This window comes from Bos javanicus, chromosome 24 (assembly GCF_032452875.1).
Source record: "Bos javanicus breed banteng chromosome 24, ARS-OSU_banteng_1.0, whole genome shotgun sequence".
Taxonomy (NCBI): Eukaryota; Metazoa; Chordata; class Mammalia; order Artiodactyla; family Bovidae; genus Bos; species Bos javanicus.
Window position 1 is genome coordinate 40,961,822 of NC_083891.1, and position 19,795 is coordinate 40,981,616.

General features: G+C 45.5%; 1 protein-coding gene across 6 annotated transcripts in view; it reads left to right on the forward strand.

The window, feature by feature from the left end:
* The window catches only part of PTPRM (protein tyrosine phosphatase receptor type M), a 662,162-nt gene that overhangs the window by 606,070 nt on the left and 36,297 nt on the right, over nt 1-19,795 (forward strand). For all 6 annotated transcript variants that reach the window (XM_061399910.1, XM_061399904.1, XM_061399907.1 and 3 more), the window contains one exon: nt 9,950-10,047. In XM_061399910.1, the coding sequence (XP_061255894.1) occupies nt 9,950-10,047 (98 nt within the window). The remainder of the gene's footprint in view (nt 1-9,949; nt 10,048-19,795) is intronic.

The following is a 19,795-nucleotide window of genomic DNA, read 5'->3' on the forward strand; positions in this document are numbered from 1 at the left end:
TTCTTATGTTCTTGTGCTGCACCTGAAAACCGACATCCCATGACTAGTTATCTAGAGAAAGCCACGGATATTTGCGCAGCTCATATTGGCACACTTTCTTGTTTCAGTCTGAAAGAATTTTAAGGCGTGGTTTGAGTGCAGTGTACCATCTGTGAGAATGGTATGTCCCAGAGGGCGGAAGCAGCACACACGGTAGATGCCGAGTTTTCTCAGATGTGAGAGGAGTACACGTACCTTGTGAGCCAATTCAGGAGAAACAGGGTGATCAGCAAGTTCCTGCTCACCAATCAACTGTGCTTCAACTTAAAAAGGAAAAGAAAGGAAAACAAGTAGAAAATTAAAAAAAGAAAGACTTGGGCTGTGTAAAAAGGGATTTGTTATTGTGTGACAGCCACGTAAATATAGGAAAGATAGTAACAAAAAAGAAAGGAAAAGAGGGAGGAAGGAAAAGAAAGGAAAAAAGCACTATTTGACATCATTAATTTAGTCATCACGTTTGACACTACTTCTTAGCAAGGCATATTTCATAATAGCGCCAATGCCAAATTTCTCTTCTTTTTACTACATTCAAATTGAAATTCCACTGGACTGGTCACTAAGTAAAATTTCTAGTAGACTGGTGAACATCCTTATTCTATAATTCTGGACATGAAGGGTGTTTCACATAAGAGTTGCCCTTAGAAAACGCTGCCAGTTATATTTTTGAGTTGAGATTACATAATGTATTCTCATGTTTTCCCCATCATAGAATAATTCTGTGTTTGCTTCAAAATCCTTAGTTGATTTTTGTTGTTCCTTTTAAATGATAATCGGGGGACAGGGATGCTCTTAACAATTCAGGAAAATAAACAGATTGAATCCCTTGCAACCAGCCATCTCAGCTTTGCTTCTCTTTTTCTGCAGCTGAAACCAAAAATTATTCATAAAAATTCCATGGTTTTTGCTTATCTAGCTTCAGGGGAAAGCCAATGCACCTATCAAATAAGTGTTGTTAAGGTTTATTAATTATTAATGTGAAAGCCGACTGTTTTCTGTGTCGCCCTTATGCCTTTTGCGACGTACCAGATTCAGTCCGTAAAGCATGGTGGCATATTTTAACTTTTACATTTCACTACTGCAAAAATGAAAGGCTACTAAATGTAAAATTATAAATGTAAGTGTTACGGAAGCATCATAGTGAAAAAGCATGTAAAGTTTTGTAATAAAAACTTACTCAGAAGCCGCTGAAGGGACGTCTAATGCTCCAAACGTTGAGTAACTGACTTCATAATACTTTATGTAGATTATCTCCAGCAGCAGTGAACAATAATGGATCAGAAATTTAGGGCCAGTTTTATTTATGAGTAAGAGCTTGAAAATGAATGCATAAATCCTAAACCCCTGTTTTCCATTCGGTGTCCCACCATCGGGGCCTTCTCCTCCGATGGAGGGAGCCAGAAGCCCCAGAGCCTGACGTGGGCCATGCCCGGCCAGCGCCCAGAGCCCTTGGCCTCTTTGCTGACACCACAAGTCTTGTGCTAGACTCCTGCTCGGTTTTATCCAGAACTGCCCTCTAAGGGCAGCCCCCGTCATCCACAGTCTGACTCAAAGGTCAGCTCGTCCATGACCCACCAGTTCCTGAGCCCACCCAGATCAGGCCCGAGACCCTGCTCCACACCTGGAGCCTGGCAAGTGGCACTGGGGAGGCCAGAGGGGACCCTACCGCCTGCCCAGCCTGCGTGACCTTCTTGTCCCGGAATCACCGCTGGGAGCCACGTGCTGTGAGCCCTGGGGTTCCAGGACTCTCTGCCCAGATGTCTCTTTACTGTTGTTTACTGTTCATAGTCAGTGTTTTCCTGTTTCCTGGAGCTTTTGTTCAGTAGGCTAGACCCTCCTTTCTGGACACTCATCCATCTGCACCTTCGGGGAGCTCAGAGGCTCCTCTGGACTTGGCCTTTGGATACTTGGCTCAGCTTTCCAGCCCACTGGGTCCCCTCCTCTGGGCCCTCTTCCTTCCCCCTCTTCCTTCTTCCCTTCCTCCCTCTTTCTTCCTCATGGTTGTGGACACCTCATCACACGTCAGCCTGAGACAACCAGACACTTCCTCCTCTGCATTCTTCCTGGAAGGCAGGCTTTCCATCTAAAAGATTTCTTCCTAGTTGTGTTTTTCTACTACTCATGAAATCTGAACCCAAATTTTTTGTAAAATTTTTGCATTCTCTCTGAAGATGGCTCCATGTGTGTCCCCTCCCCCATCAGGCGGCACTGAGTCACCCGTACTGGACATTCCACCCCAGGGCCTGCCCCCCATATTCCCCCCAGCAAAGTCACATCCACTCTACAGTTCAGCACTGCAGGAAAAACAATATTGCAAGAAGAAATACAACTTCCTCCTGACTTTGACTACTGTAGACATAAATACTGGCTTCCAGGTGGCACTAGTGATAAAGATGGTGCTAGTGGGAGAAGGCTATGGCACCCCAGTCCAGTACTCTTGCCTGGAAAATCCCATGGACGGAGGAGCCTGATGGGCTGCAGTCCATGAGGTCGCTATGAGTCAGACACAACTGAGCGACTTCACTTTCACTTTTCACTTTCATGCATTGGAGGAAATGGCAACCCACTCCAGTGTTCTTGCCTGGAGAATCCCAGGAACGGGGGAGCCTGGTGAGCTGCCGTCTATGGGGTCGCACAGAGTTGGACACAACTGAAGTGACTTAGCAGCAGCAGCAGCAGCAGTGGTAAAAAAAAACCCACCTGCCAATGCAGGAGACATAAGAGACTCGGACTCAATCTCTGGGTGGGAAGATCCCCTGGAGTGGGTTGCATGGCAACCCAGTATTCTTGCCTAGAGAATCTCATGGATGGAGAAGCCTGTTGGGCTACAGTCCATAGAGTCACAAAGAGTTGGACATGACTAAAGCAAGTTAGCATGCATGCACGCAGGCATAAATACGTCACAGGCTGACAATGGTCTTCAAATGGTTTTGCTTGTGAATCCCCAAAAGAAGTTTGAAAAAATTATGTACCCACTTTGAACATTTTAAGTTGCTGTCTAAAATTTTCATCATAAGTTTATGTAAGTTTACTTGTTAATAGGAGATAGACAATATTAAATTATTTTCTAAGGTAAAATGAGGATGGAAGAAATGAGAATAAATATTTTATGATAGTACAATAAATAGACTTTAATCACCTTAAAGATTAAAGCATGCCAAATCTGAAAGAAAACACATGAAACTTTCATCCATGGGTTGTATCCAGGAAAACTTCAGGGGTCCCACAGAACAGCCCAGCTGCAGTTAAAAGAATAAATGTTCCCAGGCTCTGCCACTTTGGATGTTGTGAATTCAGAACATCTCAGCATGAACCAAAATATCCCATTTTTAACACCAGATTTTGTCCTTCACAGAGATACGTTTCATAAGAGAAGGCGGGAGCGTTGTGGGTTTCTGCAGTCCATGTTTCCGTCCATCCCTCAGTCTCACACTTGCAGGTCTCTTCACCTGGGCAGTGCCCCGTAGTAATAGTGGAGACGAGTGAGGGCTTTGTCATGTTTGAGAAAGACCCCTGTTCCTAGACTCCTTCTCGTAAAGATCAGTATAGGCAGAGTCCATAAAGCCACTGAGTGTATAGAAATTATTAATACTATTTTGGAAAGTATCCACATCCCGCCTGGAAAATATCCGTGTGTCTGCAGAGGTGTGCACATCTCCGTTGAAAGTTAGGAGTCCGGGGTTGCTGACCTCACCACACTTTATGTGCACACGTGGCGTGTTCTTGCCTTATCTGCACCTGGTAGAGTCTCAAGCTTCTGTGAAGCAGGGGCTGTGTTGCCATCATTCACCGTGGCACCCTCACCATCCCAGGATCCTGGCATGCAGCAGGCTCACCTGTGGATACAGGTCACACCCTCAGATCTCCCTCAGGAGCTGGGAAGGGGGTGAATGAGTGAAGCAAGTTCAGAGGGGTCCTGGTGGGGGATCCTGCAGGGGGTCCCAAGGACACAGCACCTGCAACAGCCAAAGCCAAGAGTGGAGACCTGGTCCAGGCACAGAACTGGGGGACCAGTCTGCCTTATTCAAGAATCTGGGATTTACTCAGTGGAAACCCCTTGGAAGGTTTTTAAGCAGGAAAATGACACTTTGCAGAGGTGAGCTGTGGCTGAGATGGAGAGAACAGAGTGAGGGGGGCCGAGTGTGAGGCTGGGCTCGTCATTCGGGGCACGTGGCTTGGACTGGGATGGTGGGGGATGGAGGGAGTAAACCAGGATGTGCTGGGTTCTAGAAACGCTTGGGTATAGGGGAGGTTGGGACTGCCAAGGAGGGCAGTGCTCATGAACCTGAACTTGGGAGGGGCCGTGTTCATGAACTTGGACTTTATTCTGTAGCAGTGGGATCATGGGACTCTTGAAAGAACATTGATGTCATAAAAAATGCGTTTAAAAGGTGGTTGACGGTGGGTTCCTTCTTTTTTATTCTTGCTGGGATCGTGATGACTTGTACACGTGCACCTGTCATGCCCGTGGATGCTTACCTGGCAGCGTTGTGACTGGTGGGGCCAGACCTCAGGCTCGGCCCCGTGGACAACTCTGCCGACTTCTCTCTGCCTCAGTGTCCTTCCAGTAAAGTGGGGGAATGTGAAGTGAAAGTCGCTCAGTCATGTCCAACTCTTTGCAACCCCATGGACTATATAGCCCATGGAATATTCCAGGCCAGAATACTGGAATGGGTAGCCATTCCCTTCTCCAGGGGATCTTCCCAACCCAGGGATCGAACCTTGGTCTCCCGCATTGCAGGCAGGTTCTTTACTAGCTGAGCCACCCAAGTGGGGGAATAGTAGTGCCTATTAAGTAGGGCTGTGATTTTTAAATTAATGACATAATATATCTTGTAAGACACTCAAAGGAGACCTGAGAAATAGGAAGAGCTCAAAAGAAGTTAGGTTTTATCCTGTTTACAGTGGAATACTGGGGCATATCTGAACTCTTTCTTCCCTTCCAAAAACTCTCGTGCGTCACTGTGAGCTCCAAGGACCTTGACTTCCTGTGGCTCTAATTAACGCAGGAAACATACTGCATAGAAATGAGAATGTGAAAGGGAGAGGGCAGAGGCATCTATCAAGACCTTGACATTGTAATTTTTAATATCTCTCTCTGCCCATGAGCCGGAGAAATAGTCTCACACAATAGAGCCATCCTTGGATGTCTTTCACTCATGGCTTTTCATTGTTTTTATTCTGCTCTCATTCTTTCTGCCCCTTCTTGTTGCTGCTCCCCTGGGGGCTTGGTGGTGTAAGAATCACCCATCTGCATGTCTCCTTCTCTGCCAAGAGAGGTCTATGTGTGCCGATGGTCATCAGGGAAATGGGATGTAGTGCCGGCCTGATGCTATTGAAATTTCAAGACCTTACTTTCAAACGCTTTGGTCCCCCTAGGACAGCTGCTGAGAATAACCTTCCCGCCTATTGTACCAACGTCTGTAAAAGCATAGCCACACTGATCATGGGCCCCTACCCAGCCAGCAACTGCAGAAACCAGATACCTTCCAGGGTTGTCATCCCAGCTGTTGATGCCGGAGGGACAGGGTTTATGTCATCCTTTGCCTGCTGTTTTGGATTCCTTGTCATAGGAATTTAGCTGTTTGTCCACCCCGAGAGCAGTCACCAGTGACCTCTCCATGGATCACGCCCTTTGCTTTAAAGATACCCCGAAAGTAGTTAAGTAAACATCGTAAAAAACCTGTGTCACCTTGACTACTGCTTTGCCCCTCAGTAAAATGGTGCAGCCATGTTCCTAGATGATATCTTATGAGTGAAAGTGAAAGCGTTAGTCACTCGATCATGTCCGACTCTTTGCAACCCCGTGGATCATAGCCTCTGGGCTACCCTGTCCATGGAATTCTCCAGGCAAGAATACTGGAGTGGGTTGCCATTCCCTTCTCCAGGGAATCTTCCTGACCCAGGGATCAAACCCAGGTCTCCTGCATTGCAGGTGGATTCGTTACTGTCTGAACCACCAGAGGAGCCCCCTCTTATGAGTCAAGTTCCTTCTAAATCAGAAAGAATTGGGACTTCTTGATTCGAAGAACTTATATGAGGGTTAGACTGTTCAGTAGATTCAAAAGCCACAGATCTTGGGTGTTCCACCTTTGAACAAGACCACCTGACAGGTCAGAGATGTAGCCAAATGCCTGGATGCTGACTCTCTGTGGTCCTTCCCCACGAGACCAACCCTCCCAGGCCAGTAAACCCAGAAACTCTTGGGTTAGGTCATCAGAATTTTGTAAAGCTGCACAGTGATTATAATATGCAGCCAGAGTTGAGAACCGTTGGTGGAAGCCAGAATTGCACTCAGGCTCCAAATGATGGATTGGGTTGAGATTGGACGGAAAGTGTTGGGAGCAGGGGGACTCCAAGGAGCCACCGGCTCAGCGGTTGGAACCAGCTTCTGCAGCACTGCCCGGCAGCATTCTGGAGACCGGGGGACCCTCACGCTCACTCTAAAGAAGCCCTCGCAAAAGATGCCCCCCTTTATAATAAATCAGGAAGAACTAGAGGCAGTGTTAGTTCAAGCTTCTACAGATAATCTCCAAAAGATGTCAAGAAAGAGACTCCTACAAGTATTATCTATTAATAGTACTTAATATTTTTATGGGGCTTCCCTGGTGGTTCAGATGGTAAAGAATCCACCTGCAATGCAAGAGACCCAGGTTCGATCCCTGGGTGGGGAAGATTCTCTGGAGAAGGGAATGGCTACCCACTCCAGTATTCTTGCCTGGAGAATTCCATGGACAGAGGAGCCTGGCAGGCTACAGTCCATGGGGTGGCAAAGAGTCCACACTCTTAATATAACACTTTAATAGTAAATAATATGGTTTATAGCAATGCATACAGAAGTACTCATTCATTCATGTATTTATGAGCCCATGCTCTGTGCTGGGTACTCCATGGACCCTAAGGAAAGAGCAATAAGCACGACAGCCTCGTTCCTTCCTCCCAGGGGAACTTGAGATAAGTTATCACAGGGGCTCTAGAGTCGAGAAAAGGCCAGTGAGTTGTACCTGGGAACTTGCCCAGCCTTGAATGTCTCTGTTGGGCACTGAGGGGAGAGGAAGATTTCTTTCTGAAAGCACATGCATCTGCAATGCTGGGGCACCAGATTCATCCACAGTAGCCATTGTCATCAGAACTGGTTCTGGAAGTTTCAGAGCAGGTGCACAGGCCTGTGTGTCCAGCGGAAGCAAAGAGTGTCACTCCTTTGTTTCAGGGTTGCAGTGGAGAGACTGTGTGTGTCTGCACAAAGATGGACTCGGGTTATTTTTTCCTTGTGAATAAGTAACAAGCCGTTAAGTACACAATGGAGACACCTCTCTTCCCGTGAGCTGGAAGCGTAGTGATTGATGAGATCCGATGTTTACTTGTGTCCCCGGTAACCTTGATTGAAGTCACTGAAATCTTCAGCCCGTCCATCAGGAGAATGGCACGCACACGCCAAGGGACGGGGCAAGCAGCAGGCAAAGCTTCGTGGGGGGCAGCGCTCAAGGTCCCATAAAGGGACTCGACGCAGAGGCTCAGGAGGTGGAGGGGTTCTCACGAGGAGGGGAAGAGTGTCGTCACGGCAGCAGGAGGAACAGTAGACATTTGTATTCAGAGAAAAGGGAAGGAAGCTTGACAGTGAGGAAGAAGAAAAAGAAGAAACTGATACTTGGTCAAGAGGAACGGGCAGTGACTGAAGGGGCCAGGTATGCCCCCTTTGCTCAGCCAGCAAGTGACCATCAGTAAATAACTTTAAATGCACCCTTTTTTTTGTTTCTTTGTTGGCTTTTCTGTTGTTTTTTTGCATCTTCAGCTCTTTTATGGCCTTGGGCTTTAGAAGCTTTAATTTCCGTAATGTTCATTTTGTAAGGCAAACGAAGATTAGAAGTTCTTCTCCCTAACCTATGGCTTAACCTACTGATTTCTGCAAAATAATTTGTGGAGAAATATCTCTGTTTTTACTGACCAGATTCTACAGTCAATGATAATATATCTCTTGGTGAGATTTTTTTTTTTAATCTTGACATAGAAAACTTCAAATATGAACAAAAATCGACAGAATTGTACAATGAATCTTCACGTAGCCATCATCTGGCTTAAAAATTGATCAACTTACAGCCCAAATTGCTTTAAATATACCTCCAGTTTATCCTCTCCATTTCTCATTCTATTTTAATGTAAATGCACCTTGGGTTGTTGTTGTTTTGGGGGTTTTTTTGCACCTGGTTTTTGTTCTGACATGTGACTGTATAAAATGCCTGAGTCAGCGCTCATTCCACAGATTCTCAAAATAACCCTCAGCCATGTTCCTGAAATCAGTATGTAGATAAAGAGAGATGCAGATACTAAGGTCGCAGTGTTATTTTCTGGCTTTTTTCTCTAATTATAACCATCCCAGGGGGTATGAGATGGTATCTTACTGTGGCTGTGGTTTGCATTTTCCTAATGACTAATGATGATGGGCATTAGAGAAATGTCTGTTCAAGTGCACTGCCCATTTTTATTGGTAAATTGGGTTGTTTGTCTTTTTTCATGACCAAGTAACTTGCCCCACATCACACACTCGGTTCAAAGCCAGAGGCAGATCCCAAACTCACATATTCACATATTCACACTCCAAACCTGGGAATCTACAACGTCCAGATCCAAGAGCACAGCTGTCCAGCCCGTCCACCTCTGACGGCGTCTTCCTCTCCTATCCCCACATGTCTACTGGTCGTATAAAGACTTATGCTGTTAAAATGGAAGCCATAGAGTAAACGTCACTCTAGAGATACGCACCCAATAGAACTGTCTAGATATGTTTTCAGCAAATAATTCTGAGAGCTTGCCACCAGCAGAACCTTAAGAAATTCCTGAAGAATATATTTAATGATTGTGAAAAATTAAAAGATGAGCTAGACAAAAGTTCTAAAATTGTTTGAAAGGGAGCAAAGAAGTTGACAAATGTGAAAATATAAACATTGTATTAAAATAGCATCCATGGTGGGCTTCAAAAAGTGATAAACACTATAGAAAAATTGCATGTAAATTGGGAGTAGTCAGAGATAAGTCCTTTGTAATTTTAGTAGAAAAGGCTAATATGCTAATTAACCTTAGATTTTTAATTATGTATTACTGACACACTGAAATAAATAGGAACCATGAAGATTTATCCAAAAAAGATTTATTCTATTACATGGAGACCCTCAAACATGTTTGAACATAGAGTTTGGGTCTTTTTTTAAAAATCTGCATTTAAAGAAAGTTTAAATTCCAGCTTTCTGTGCCTTTACAGTGTATATAGCACTGGCAGATTTTCCCTCTTTTTTTCCAGTCCATAAAAAGAGCTCCTTAATGCTCAGATCCCAGGAGCTGGGAAAGCAGGTCATGGTCAGTGACAGGAAGTACAAGTGCTCGAAACTCCGAACTCGCTGGAAGGTGTTAGGTGAAAATTCTAGAAAAGATTAATTTGACAGATAGCACAGATTAAGAAAAATACTAGAAACCAGAAAAGGCCATCTTTCCTATAGAGGCTCATTTCATTCTATAGACTGCTTCCCTGGATATCGCCAGTTGTTAGCAGAAAGAGGGGTGGTACCCCCTTTTTTTTTTTAAATCACACTCTCGAGTATTATAGAGATAAATAGCTAAATGATGAAGAAACAACTTTCTTTCACAGCAGTCATTTAAGAAGGGCAAAAAGGGCTCAAATACAGATGCGTTGGATGACGTGAGAAAATTAAGCCATGAGTGAAAAATCCTGTGTTTCTAAGGGTGCTATTATAGGAAGAGTGCCCCCACCGCCACATCAGCACTAGAAGGGAGAGCTCTGTGCACCGAGAGGGATGAGGGAACTGCCTGCGGCTGTCCGGAAATTTCTTTGTGAGCTGCAGAAGTGCCGCAGGTGCAAGCTCCCAAAGACAGCACACGTCTCTGCTGTGTTTTGCTGCAGGGCCGATGCAGGAGACGATATCTGACTTCTGGAGGATGGTGTGGCACGAGAACACAGCGAGCATCGTCATGGTGACCAACCTGGTGGAAGTGGGGCGGGTAAGTGGCCTCTCCGCCTCCCAGTCATCTGTTCCTTCTTTAGACACCTGTGTGAAGGAGGGCAGGAGCCAGCCCTGGATGCAGTGTTGTGTCCTTCCGAAAATGCTAACCACTAGGCTCCTCCTCTGGCTTGCTGTCCTTGCTTATACATTATCAGTAAACATAGCCTGAATTGCTTTCATGTGTTGCGATAGCAACAGACAGGAAAGGCACTCAGGATTTAAAAGCAGTTGTTACCCGGATATATTGAGCACACAACAACACAAAAACGTAGTGACGCACACGGGCTGGTGGTTGGGTGTCAGAGCACAAGGGGAGCCCCAGGAGGCAGGCCTGCACTCCCCACCTGGGGGAGAGTCCTCCCTGAGAACAGCCGGAAGCCCAGAGTCAATCCCAGGCTTAGAATTCCAGCATCTCCTCTCGCTTAGATCGTCCCTTTCCTCCCTCTCCTGACCTGTGAAGTGGGGACCACACGCCGCCCCCGAGGCCTTGGGTTGCTTCATCTGTATTAACTGCAGATGAGCTATTTTTATTTAACCAGGAAATTCTTCAGTAGTTAAGATCTCGGTCATAGGATTCAACAGGATTATTCCCAAAGGGGAATTTGAAAGAGAGAAGACACACAGGATGCAGCTGTTCTGCTGAACAGTGAGGCCATTTCCATGGTTCTGCTGAAGGACTGTCACTTCTTAGAGACACTGACATTGTGAGATTTACTCTGCGCCTAGAGATTAGCCTCCAATTGAAATATTAGGGGCAGAAGTGATAGAGGGGTTGTTTCGTAAGATTCTCTGTCAGCCTTAAAAAAGAAATCCTGCCACTGACAACTGGGTTGCATCTGCAGGATGTCAGGTCAGGTGAAGTAAGCCACTTAAACAGGGCAGGCACTGGACTATTCCACCCATAGGCATGAGTGATGAAGAAGAGTCAAGTCACAGAAGCAGAAAGTGCAGGAGTGGGCGCCAGAGATTGGGGGAGCAGAAGCTGGGGTTGATGTTCAGTGGGTATAAGGTCTCAGTTACACCAGAGGCACAAGTTCTAGAGATCTGCTGTACAAAGCTTGCTTGTAGTCAGCAATACAGCGTCACCCACTTAATTTGTTAAGAGGGTAGACCTCATGTCAAGTGCTCTCAGTACACACACACACACACACACACATGCACAAAGCCCAAAGGCATATAAGAAACCGCAGAAGGTGGTGGATATTGCCCCTGACCTGGGTTGTAGTGATCGTACCAAGGGCATTCACTATGTCAGAAGCCATCCAGTTGTGCGCCTGAAGGTGTCTGTATTGGGTTGGCCCAAAAGTTCATTCGAGCTTTTCCTTAATATCCTACGGAAACCCGAACGAACTTTTGGGCCAACTCAGTACATCAGTTACACTTCAATAAAGCTGTTCTTACAAATGGATTTTCAGAAGGTCTCAGGAAGCACAAACCAGGAAGAAGAGAGACTTAAAAAGTGGGATAGTTAAAATTCTAGCAAAGATGACAAGCCAAAGAACCTGAAAATCCTCCTCTTACAAACATCCTGAAATTGTAGATAAAATGTAAATGAGTTTTAATGTATTTAATATAAAATATAAATGTATATGTAAACATAAATGTTAAAAATGTTTCACTTAGCTCTTAAGAAAGTAAACTACTAGAGAACAGAGAAGAAGCAAGGACTAGAGACTAGAGAAAGGGGGGAGGGGGCAACAGGCTCCCACTAGAGGCTGACGTAATGGTGCCCATGGGTCCTGACAAGTGGGGTAGGGCTTTAGTCTCATGAGCTTGGATCTTGAGTTCTAAAGCCCACCAAGAACAGGAGGTAACACCTTGGACATGTACAGTGCTAAGAATTTGAACTGAGACGGCCACATGAAACCTAAACTCACAAAGGGTAGATGCTCAGATAAAGGGCCAAGGGGGAAATAGGGGAGGGGCAAAGGAGAGGGAAGCCAGCCGGGCACCAGAACAGGGAACTGACAGAGGCAGATGGGTCCTCACTTAGGCTCTGGTGAGAAAACGCTTCCACTAATTCACGGGTCAAAGCACAACACCCTCATATCACTCAGAAAATACTTAGAACTGTGAATCATGAAGCATCATGTAGTAAACATGTAGGATGCCAAGCAAATGGTACCCAAAGTATATCTATGTTCTTCAGGGTTGTTATTAGAAGACTAATTAAGCATCTAATTCAAGAAGATAAATGAGGAACAGGGTAAACTAAAAAAAGAAAACAGTAACAGCAGAGCAGAACGTTATTAAATAAAAATCAAAGAAACAATAATAAAGATCACCGTGATCAAAAAGGTTTTGTGGAAGGACTGATGAAATTGACAACCATCTGGCAATCAGAAGAAAAGAAATCAGAAATAACAAATAGTGGGAATATGATACATTTTTAACATAACAGATAATATGAATCACAATAAATTTGAAAATTTAGATAAAATCAACAATTATCTTAACAAATTTGATTTTCCAAAACTGACTCAAAAAGAAACAGGAATTCTGAAGAGACAAAAATTATTTAAAAAGTGAACTATAGTTAAAAAGTGACCCATGGAAAGCATTACTCCCAATTGTATTATAGATATATTCTGCTAAATACTCAAGGAATGGGTAACTCAAATCTTATAAAAATTATTCTGAGAAGAGAAAAAGAGAGATTATTTTCCCATTTTAAGAGGCTAGTATAACCTTGATATCAAAACCAGATAAGAACATAGCAAAAGGGGAAATGATAGACACCGTGAATCAGGAAGAAATAAATATATCAACAGATCAAAAAATGAGAGCCCAGATGTTGATGTAGGCATTTGTAGGAAAATGTGTAATTAGTGGGAAAAACATGAGCTTTTCCATCAGTTGAACTGGCACTTTTGGTTATTCATGTGGACTAAAAGAAAAGCCCCAAACTAAAAGAAAAGCCCCAAATTGAATACCAAATAAAACCAAAAGTTTTAAATGTTTTAAAACTTTTAGAAGAAAATATGGAGGGCACATTTATGTCCTTTGTTTTAGAAGTGTTTCAAAGAGACCATAAGAAAAGGACAGGGAAAATTGACCATTAAAATGTAAAAGTTTCTGTAAAGGATATTAGTAAAGTGATGAGACAAGAGGGGAGAAGCTACGGGACTATTAGATAAAGTATAAAAACTGAAAAAGCACAGGTTTACTGCCAACCGTGTAAAAGCCATTTACGCCTTTGGATTCCCTGTCTCTTGGGAGATGCTGAGAGCAGGGAAGCTGGCCTGGGGGGATGCGGGGAGCTCCTTGTATGACCAGCCTAGAAGGGGTCGCTGAGCTCCCCACCACCGGCCCCCACCTGGGCAGTGTAGATATCATGCCACTGTTTTATAGGGATCTTGTAAAGATTAAATGAGTCTCTAGATGGCAGGTGGTTAGAGAAGTTCCCGCCCCATTCTGAGGACTTCCTAAACGTAAGTATTAAGGTAACCCTTACCTTTTCTCCAGCACAACTGAGACCTCTAGTGGCATTTATGAATTATCTTCCTTGGGACTTCCCAGGTGGTCCAGTGGCTAAGACCATACTCCCAATGTAGGGCCCCAAGTTCCATCCCTGGCCAGGAAACTAGATCCCATGTGCCACAACTAAAGATCCTACATGCTGAAACTAAGACTGGGCACAACCAAATAAGCAAACAAATAAATAAATACTTAAAAATAAATAAATTACCTTTTCACCCCCAAATCAGTAGTTTCCTATAAAAGCAGTAATGACTACTGAAAAAACAAATTTTCAACTCTGCCATAAAAGCAACAAACTCCTTTCAGGGAGGAGACAGCATTATAAATTTGTGGTCTCTCCCTCCTAGAGCTCAGGAAATGCCCAGCAAAGCTAACGAAGGAGAATTTGCCCCACCTACAGCAGTTGGTATCCACCAGGTTCACTGCGAAACAGCTCAGCTCAGTGTTTTACCTGTTTCTTCCCCTGAAATGTATGATTGATTCTGAGTCCTCACTCATCTCACACACACGTGTTGACTGCCTTGTGTGCTGAGGAGGAAGAGATATGGAGACTGCTTCACACTGCTTTGCTTTCCCGATAACAATATTCATTGAGTTATTTCCCAGATTTTATGTATACTCAAAGCTATGGTCTTTCCAGTAGTCATGTGTAGATGTGAGAGTTGGACCATAAAGAAGGCTGAGTGCTGAAGAATTGATGCTTTTGTACTGTGGTATTGAAGAAGACTCTTGAGAGTCCTTTGGACAGCAAGGAGATCAAACCAATCAATCCTAAAGGAAATCAACCCTGAATATTCAATATCCCTGGAAGGACTGATAGTGAAACTGAAGCTCCAATACTTTTGCCACCTGATGTGAAGAGCCAACTCATTGGCAAAGTCCCTGATGCTGGGAAAGACTGAAGGCAGGAGGAGAAGGGGGCGACAGAGGATGAGATGGTAGGATGGCATCATTGACTCAATGGACATGAGTTTGAGCAAACTCTAAGAGCTAGTGAAGGGCAGGGAAGCCTGGTGTGCTGCAGTCCCTGGGGTCACAAAGAGTCAGACACAACTTAGCGACTGAACAACAACATATTTGCATCAGAGCTCACTTAAAATCCTCTGGAGAAGGAAATGGCAACCCACTCCAGTATTCTTGCCTGGAAAATCTCATGGACGGAGGAGCATGGTAGGCTACAGTCCATGGGGTCGCAAAGAGTTGAACACGACTGAGCAACTTCACTTCACTTCAGTTAAAATAATCCCAAGATAAATTATTTTGAAAAGTAAGTAATTATTAAAAATAACAACCACTACTGGATTTTTCTTTAAATAAAGGCATGTGTGTATTTTTTGCTTAATTGAAATTTCAAAATGTGCTGTCTCAGGACCCAGTGACTAGACATGAGCTGTTCTCATATGATAAACCCTCTTTCTTTAAGGAAAAATCGGGACAGCATGGTGTTTGGCTAACAGATCAAAGGAAGACCATGCTATGAAATTATTCCAGTGAAAAGCCACAGACACTAGAGCCCACTGTCTGTTGGACGTGGCACCTTTTAGTGGGATGCAGGCTTCACTCTGAGTTGCCTGCCTTGGAATAAATAGGTGGCCTCTGTTCCTTCCATCAGGACCCGTCCCATGCAAGGTGGCCCCTATTGACATTTTTGATGGAAACAATTCTTTCTGACAAATAGCCATAGACACTTCAGCTAATAGTGTGCAGCTGAAGGGGAGAGCAGGGGCCACGGTTCAAGTTCAGCCTTAAATGGAAGCCCACAGCCTCACAGAACTCAGGAATTTTAGGTCTGGTAAGCTTATTTTAAAAAAAAAAAAATCCTTCCAGATCCTCACCCAGTTTGCAGGGACGTGGTAAGCTCTAAGAGTCCTGCCCTGCCACCATCAGCCCCGTGGACTGGCCTGAATTCAATTAGTGATGTGCTTCATGGCGTCTGTCCTTGAAACGTCTGATGCGATCTGGGGGTGTTGACAAGAGGTCACATGCCCTCTGGGAAAAGGTCATACCTCATTCCAGGCCATTTCCCATTGTTCATCCTGCACATTTGTCAAGAGACGACATGCCCACGTTCCACGCTTGGAAACAGTGACGACAAACCACTGAAGAAATGAAAATGACATGGTTTTTAAGGGCAGCAACTAGCTGCTTACCATGTTGACTGCAAGCAGCGGGTGCTTCATGAATCAGGCATGAGCCAGGCCGACGCTGTTTGTTTACACAGACTTGATTCATTAAGTCAGAGCCCAGCAGCTTTCCCCGAATCTCGCCCCGGAGCGCCCTGCATTAGGCTGCTGTAATTGCCCCTGTTGGAGCCTCTGGGAGGCCTCCGGTCCCAGCACCTGTGCAGAGGACTCAGAAACCACACTTCCCTCCTGCAGGGCTCCCCCCATACACCTGCCAGGACCCGTCATTATCTAAGGCTTCCTGGTCGCCCCTGCGCATCCCCTGCAGCCCGTGTGTTGTGGGAAGGGACGCTTGTCAGTTTCCTTGGCACCTGCCGACAGCCGCACACCTGGCATGTAAATTGCGTCGGATGTGTTGTGGTTGTTTTCCCTCTTTAATGAACCCACCGGAGGGACCCCAAGCTCTTTATCCAACGCCTGGTTCCCAGGAACTCCCACCGACTCCGCTGTGTTGTTGTACTAATTCATCTGCCAAAAGTCTGGGAACCCAGTCTGGGGCTCTCCCAAAGGAGGTTCTTTTTTGCACTGGTAATTTAAGCTAATGATTTCTAAACATATTTAGTCAGTTTGATGAAGACTTCATTAGGATGTAACTGTTTATTAAAAATCCAAATGAGGTCTCGGAGTAATGTAGGAAGATGATTGTTGAGCTGCCCTGAATAGTTCTGATAACAGGTGGTAAAGGGTCTTGGAGCCAAGAAACCAGAGATGCTCACCCCCATCAATATATAATGGATGCAAGGGAACTGATGGATGCTTTAAAGATTATCATCTTCCCAAAGAGATTGTCTTGAAATTCCTTTCACGTGTGTCACTAAAAGAGTAACAAAAGAAAAAAGTTAAGATGAACACTGGATGTCAGAATAAGCTCTAATGCACATACAAGATGGGCTTCCCTGGTGGCTCAGATGGTAAAGAATCTGCCTGCCAATGCAGGAGACCCAGGTTTGATTCCTGGGTTGGGAAGATCCCCTGGAGAAGGGAATGGCTACCCATTCCAGTATTCTTGCCTGGGGAATCCCATAGACAGAGGACCCTGCAGGGCTATAGTCCATGGAGTCACAAAGTGTCGGACATGACTGAGCGACTAACACTTTCACTTCTTCACCTACGAGGAAGATGTATTAAGGTTCCAAGTGCACCTGGAGCCTTAATACAAAGAACACTTGCTTTTCTACAAAAACCCACCAGATCCAAGATCAATGGAAGAAGTAAGAGAGAGGAAAGATTTTCCCCTTAATAACATGTGGAAATAGTTTAATAGTAAAATAATAATAATAATAACGTAGGTCATATGTAGCAGTACAAAATAATTTTTTTGCAGAATCTCTTAAGTTGTTCCAAGACATCCAGTTCGTATATGAAAGGGAAGAGAGATTATTTTTGTAGGCATTACTGAAATTTTTCTGTCTTGAACTCTCATGATTCAAAAAGATCGAACTTTCATCGATCTTTTTTTTTAACGAATTGGGTATTTAAGATTGACATTTTGTGACCTGAGTAAAGATAGCCTTAACCTTTGATGAATTTATACTCATTCAGTAAGTATTCCTCTGCATTTTGATACACCATCAACCATCATATTAATGTAGCTGATTCAAGCCTTGCCTTCCTCTGTAACTTTAAGATAAAACTAGGAAAACAGGAAAAGTCTGCACTATCCCATTTTACAACTGAAGAATGGAGGCACCAAGAGAGGGACACACGCCAATCATTGTCCTCGGTGGTAGCAAGTCTCCATCCTTCCGCAGGATGATTTAAATTTCAGGAATGGCTAAAAGTCAAGGCCAATCTGCTGAACAAGGTGAGGAACAAGCAGCCTGGGTATATGTGTTTCTTCAAAGTGCTGATGATTTGTCATCTAGTTAGGTAGGAGAGAAAAGGAACAGGACATTTACCAGGGAGGTCTGCAAGATGACACTTGGAATTCCACAGAAGGCATCGGGCCACTTGTTTCTTTACAGCAGATGAAAAGAAATGTTACGGATAAGGATGTGATGTTGTATGTATTCTAAGTATTGAATAATCTCTTCATTAAGAGATGCTAATGGAAGACCAGATAGAAAACCAGAGCCCTACAGGAGGAGGTTGAGGCAGGAGCCTGAAGAGGGACTTGCTGATGCTGTGAAGTGATTCTCCCAGATTCACACCATCCAGACCTCTAGCGGTTAAAGCAGGCTTCAGATGTGCTTCCCAGAGGAGAGGGCAGGGCCGAATGTGGCAGGTGTCGGAGGGAGGAGCTGGGAACCTAGGGCAGGCCAGGTACTGCTTTAGGCAGACGGTCTCACTTACTCTCCAGTCTCCCTAAAAACAATGCTACAGTCCCATTTTGTGCACGAGAAACCTGAGGCTCAGCGGTACCCATCATCAGCTGCAACACAAGTCAGCAAGAAAAACGCAAGTGCACCTCCATCTGACTTCATCACACAGGGGCCAGAGAAATCTGGATATTTAACCGAGTGAACGTTCTCATTGCTGTGAGATCTCTGTTGAAGATAAAAAATCCTGCACACTATAGACCTGTTCTCTTGGAAGCTTCGCTGGCAGGCGGCTCTTAACCAGCGCTCTTCAGTCACTGTGCTTCCCTGCAACGTCCCCACTCTTGTCAACAGCGTGCCCAGCAAAGCCACACTCAGCCGGCCCCTGACACAGCTGTTAATAGAACTGTGGTCACTCTCTCTGGATGTCTTTTTAGAAAAAGTCTGCCCGAAAATCCCTTAGTGGATCAAAACTTGTACCAGTGCCTTTGTCTTTTTTCCTGCCTGCCGCCTCCTCGATGGTTTTATCTGTTCAGTGGGGCAGTGGTGGCCAAAATGAAGGGCTGACTTCATCCTCCATGATCACAGACTCTTTATCAAAATGAGTCCTTGGCCCAGCACAGAGCACAGAAACAGACCTTTACGGTCTGCCCCAGCCTCCGTCCTGCCGCCCGAAGAGCTGGTGATACAGGAGTATCCACGAAACAGAGCCACTTGTGATCAGGGATACGAATGGAGGATGCTGCCATCGGATGTGTCTTTTCTTCCTGCCCCTTGCCCTCCTACTCCCTCCCACCCCAAGAGGCAAGACAGCTAAAGTATTTCAGGGCTGTCTGTTCGGTATCTGTCCCTGAAGCCGGGCCTGGAGAGACTGAAGACAGCATAACTGACCGTGAGCTCCTCCTCCAAAGAGCTCTGCTCTTGGGACCTGTCCGCAGCCTCTCCCAGCCACCATCCACTCGTCTCTGGAGTGAGTCCCTCTCAGTCCCTGGGCCGGCCTCTTGTTCCCTCCTTTCAGGACTCGAGCCAGGGTGATAAGGAAGCAGGGGGCGGGTAGGCCAGCTCTGGCCCCTGCTGGCTCACCCCTTGAGCTGGCCACTGATGAGGTCACGGTGATGAGAACCCGGGGTCTCAAAGCAGAGTCCAGGCAGGAAGAGCTGGGTCTGACAGTTGTGATACTCTGGAAGAGGAGTGTTTGGAAACTGTCTCTGTGGCTCCTCTCAGCTCTACTGGGTGGGAAGCTCTCCCCACCCCCAAGTCACAGGACGCTTTCCTAATTCCTGCGTGCATGCAAGCATGCTCAGTCATGCCCAACTGTTTACAACCCCGCCAGGCTCCTCTGTCCGTGGGATTCCCCAGGCAAGAATATTGGACTGGGTTGCCATGCCCTCTTCCAAAGACACCCTGAAGGTCACAGTAATGTGTGGCCAGCCTGGGAGCTACAGCCTGAGTGTCCGGGGGTCTCTGATTTTATTGTACATGGGATCATTTGGGCTGCTGGCTAAAAATGACCCTTTGTGAAGGCAGTTAGAAATCCAGGAGTTATTCTGCTTCCTGTACTGTTTCACGTTTGTGAATTTTAAAGCCAGCAACCATGCCCCGTTGGAGGCAGGAGCCCATCATGCACCCCCGCCACCCTCCACAATGACGGGCAGGCAGCAGCCTCAGCCACAGGGTGCCTGAGTGATGGCCGGATGGAAGCGGCGCTGAGACGCCGGGTAACTGGCATTCTGGGCTGAAGACTGTCCGGTGCCTTAGGTGGTGAGGCCGTGCGGGGAGCATTGGGCTGCAGCGGGGCAGCATGGTCAGAGGAGAGGAGCATCTG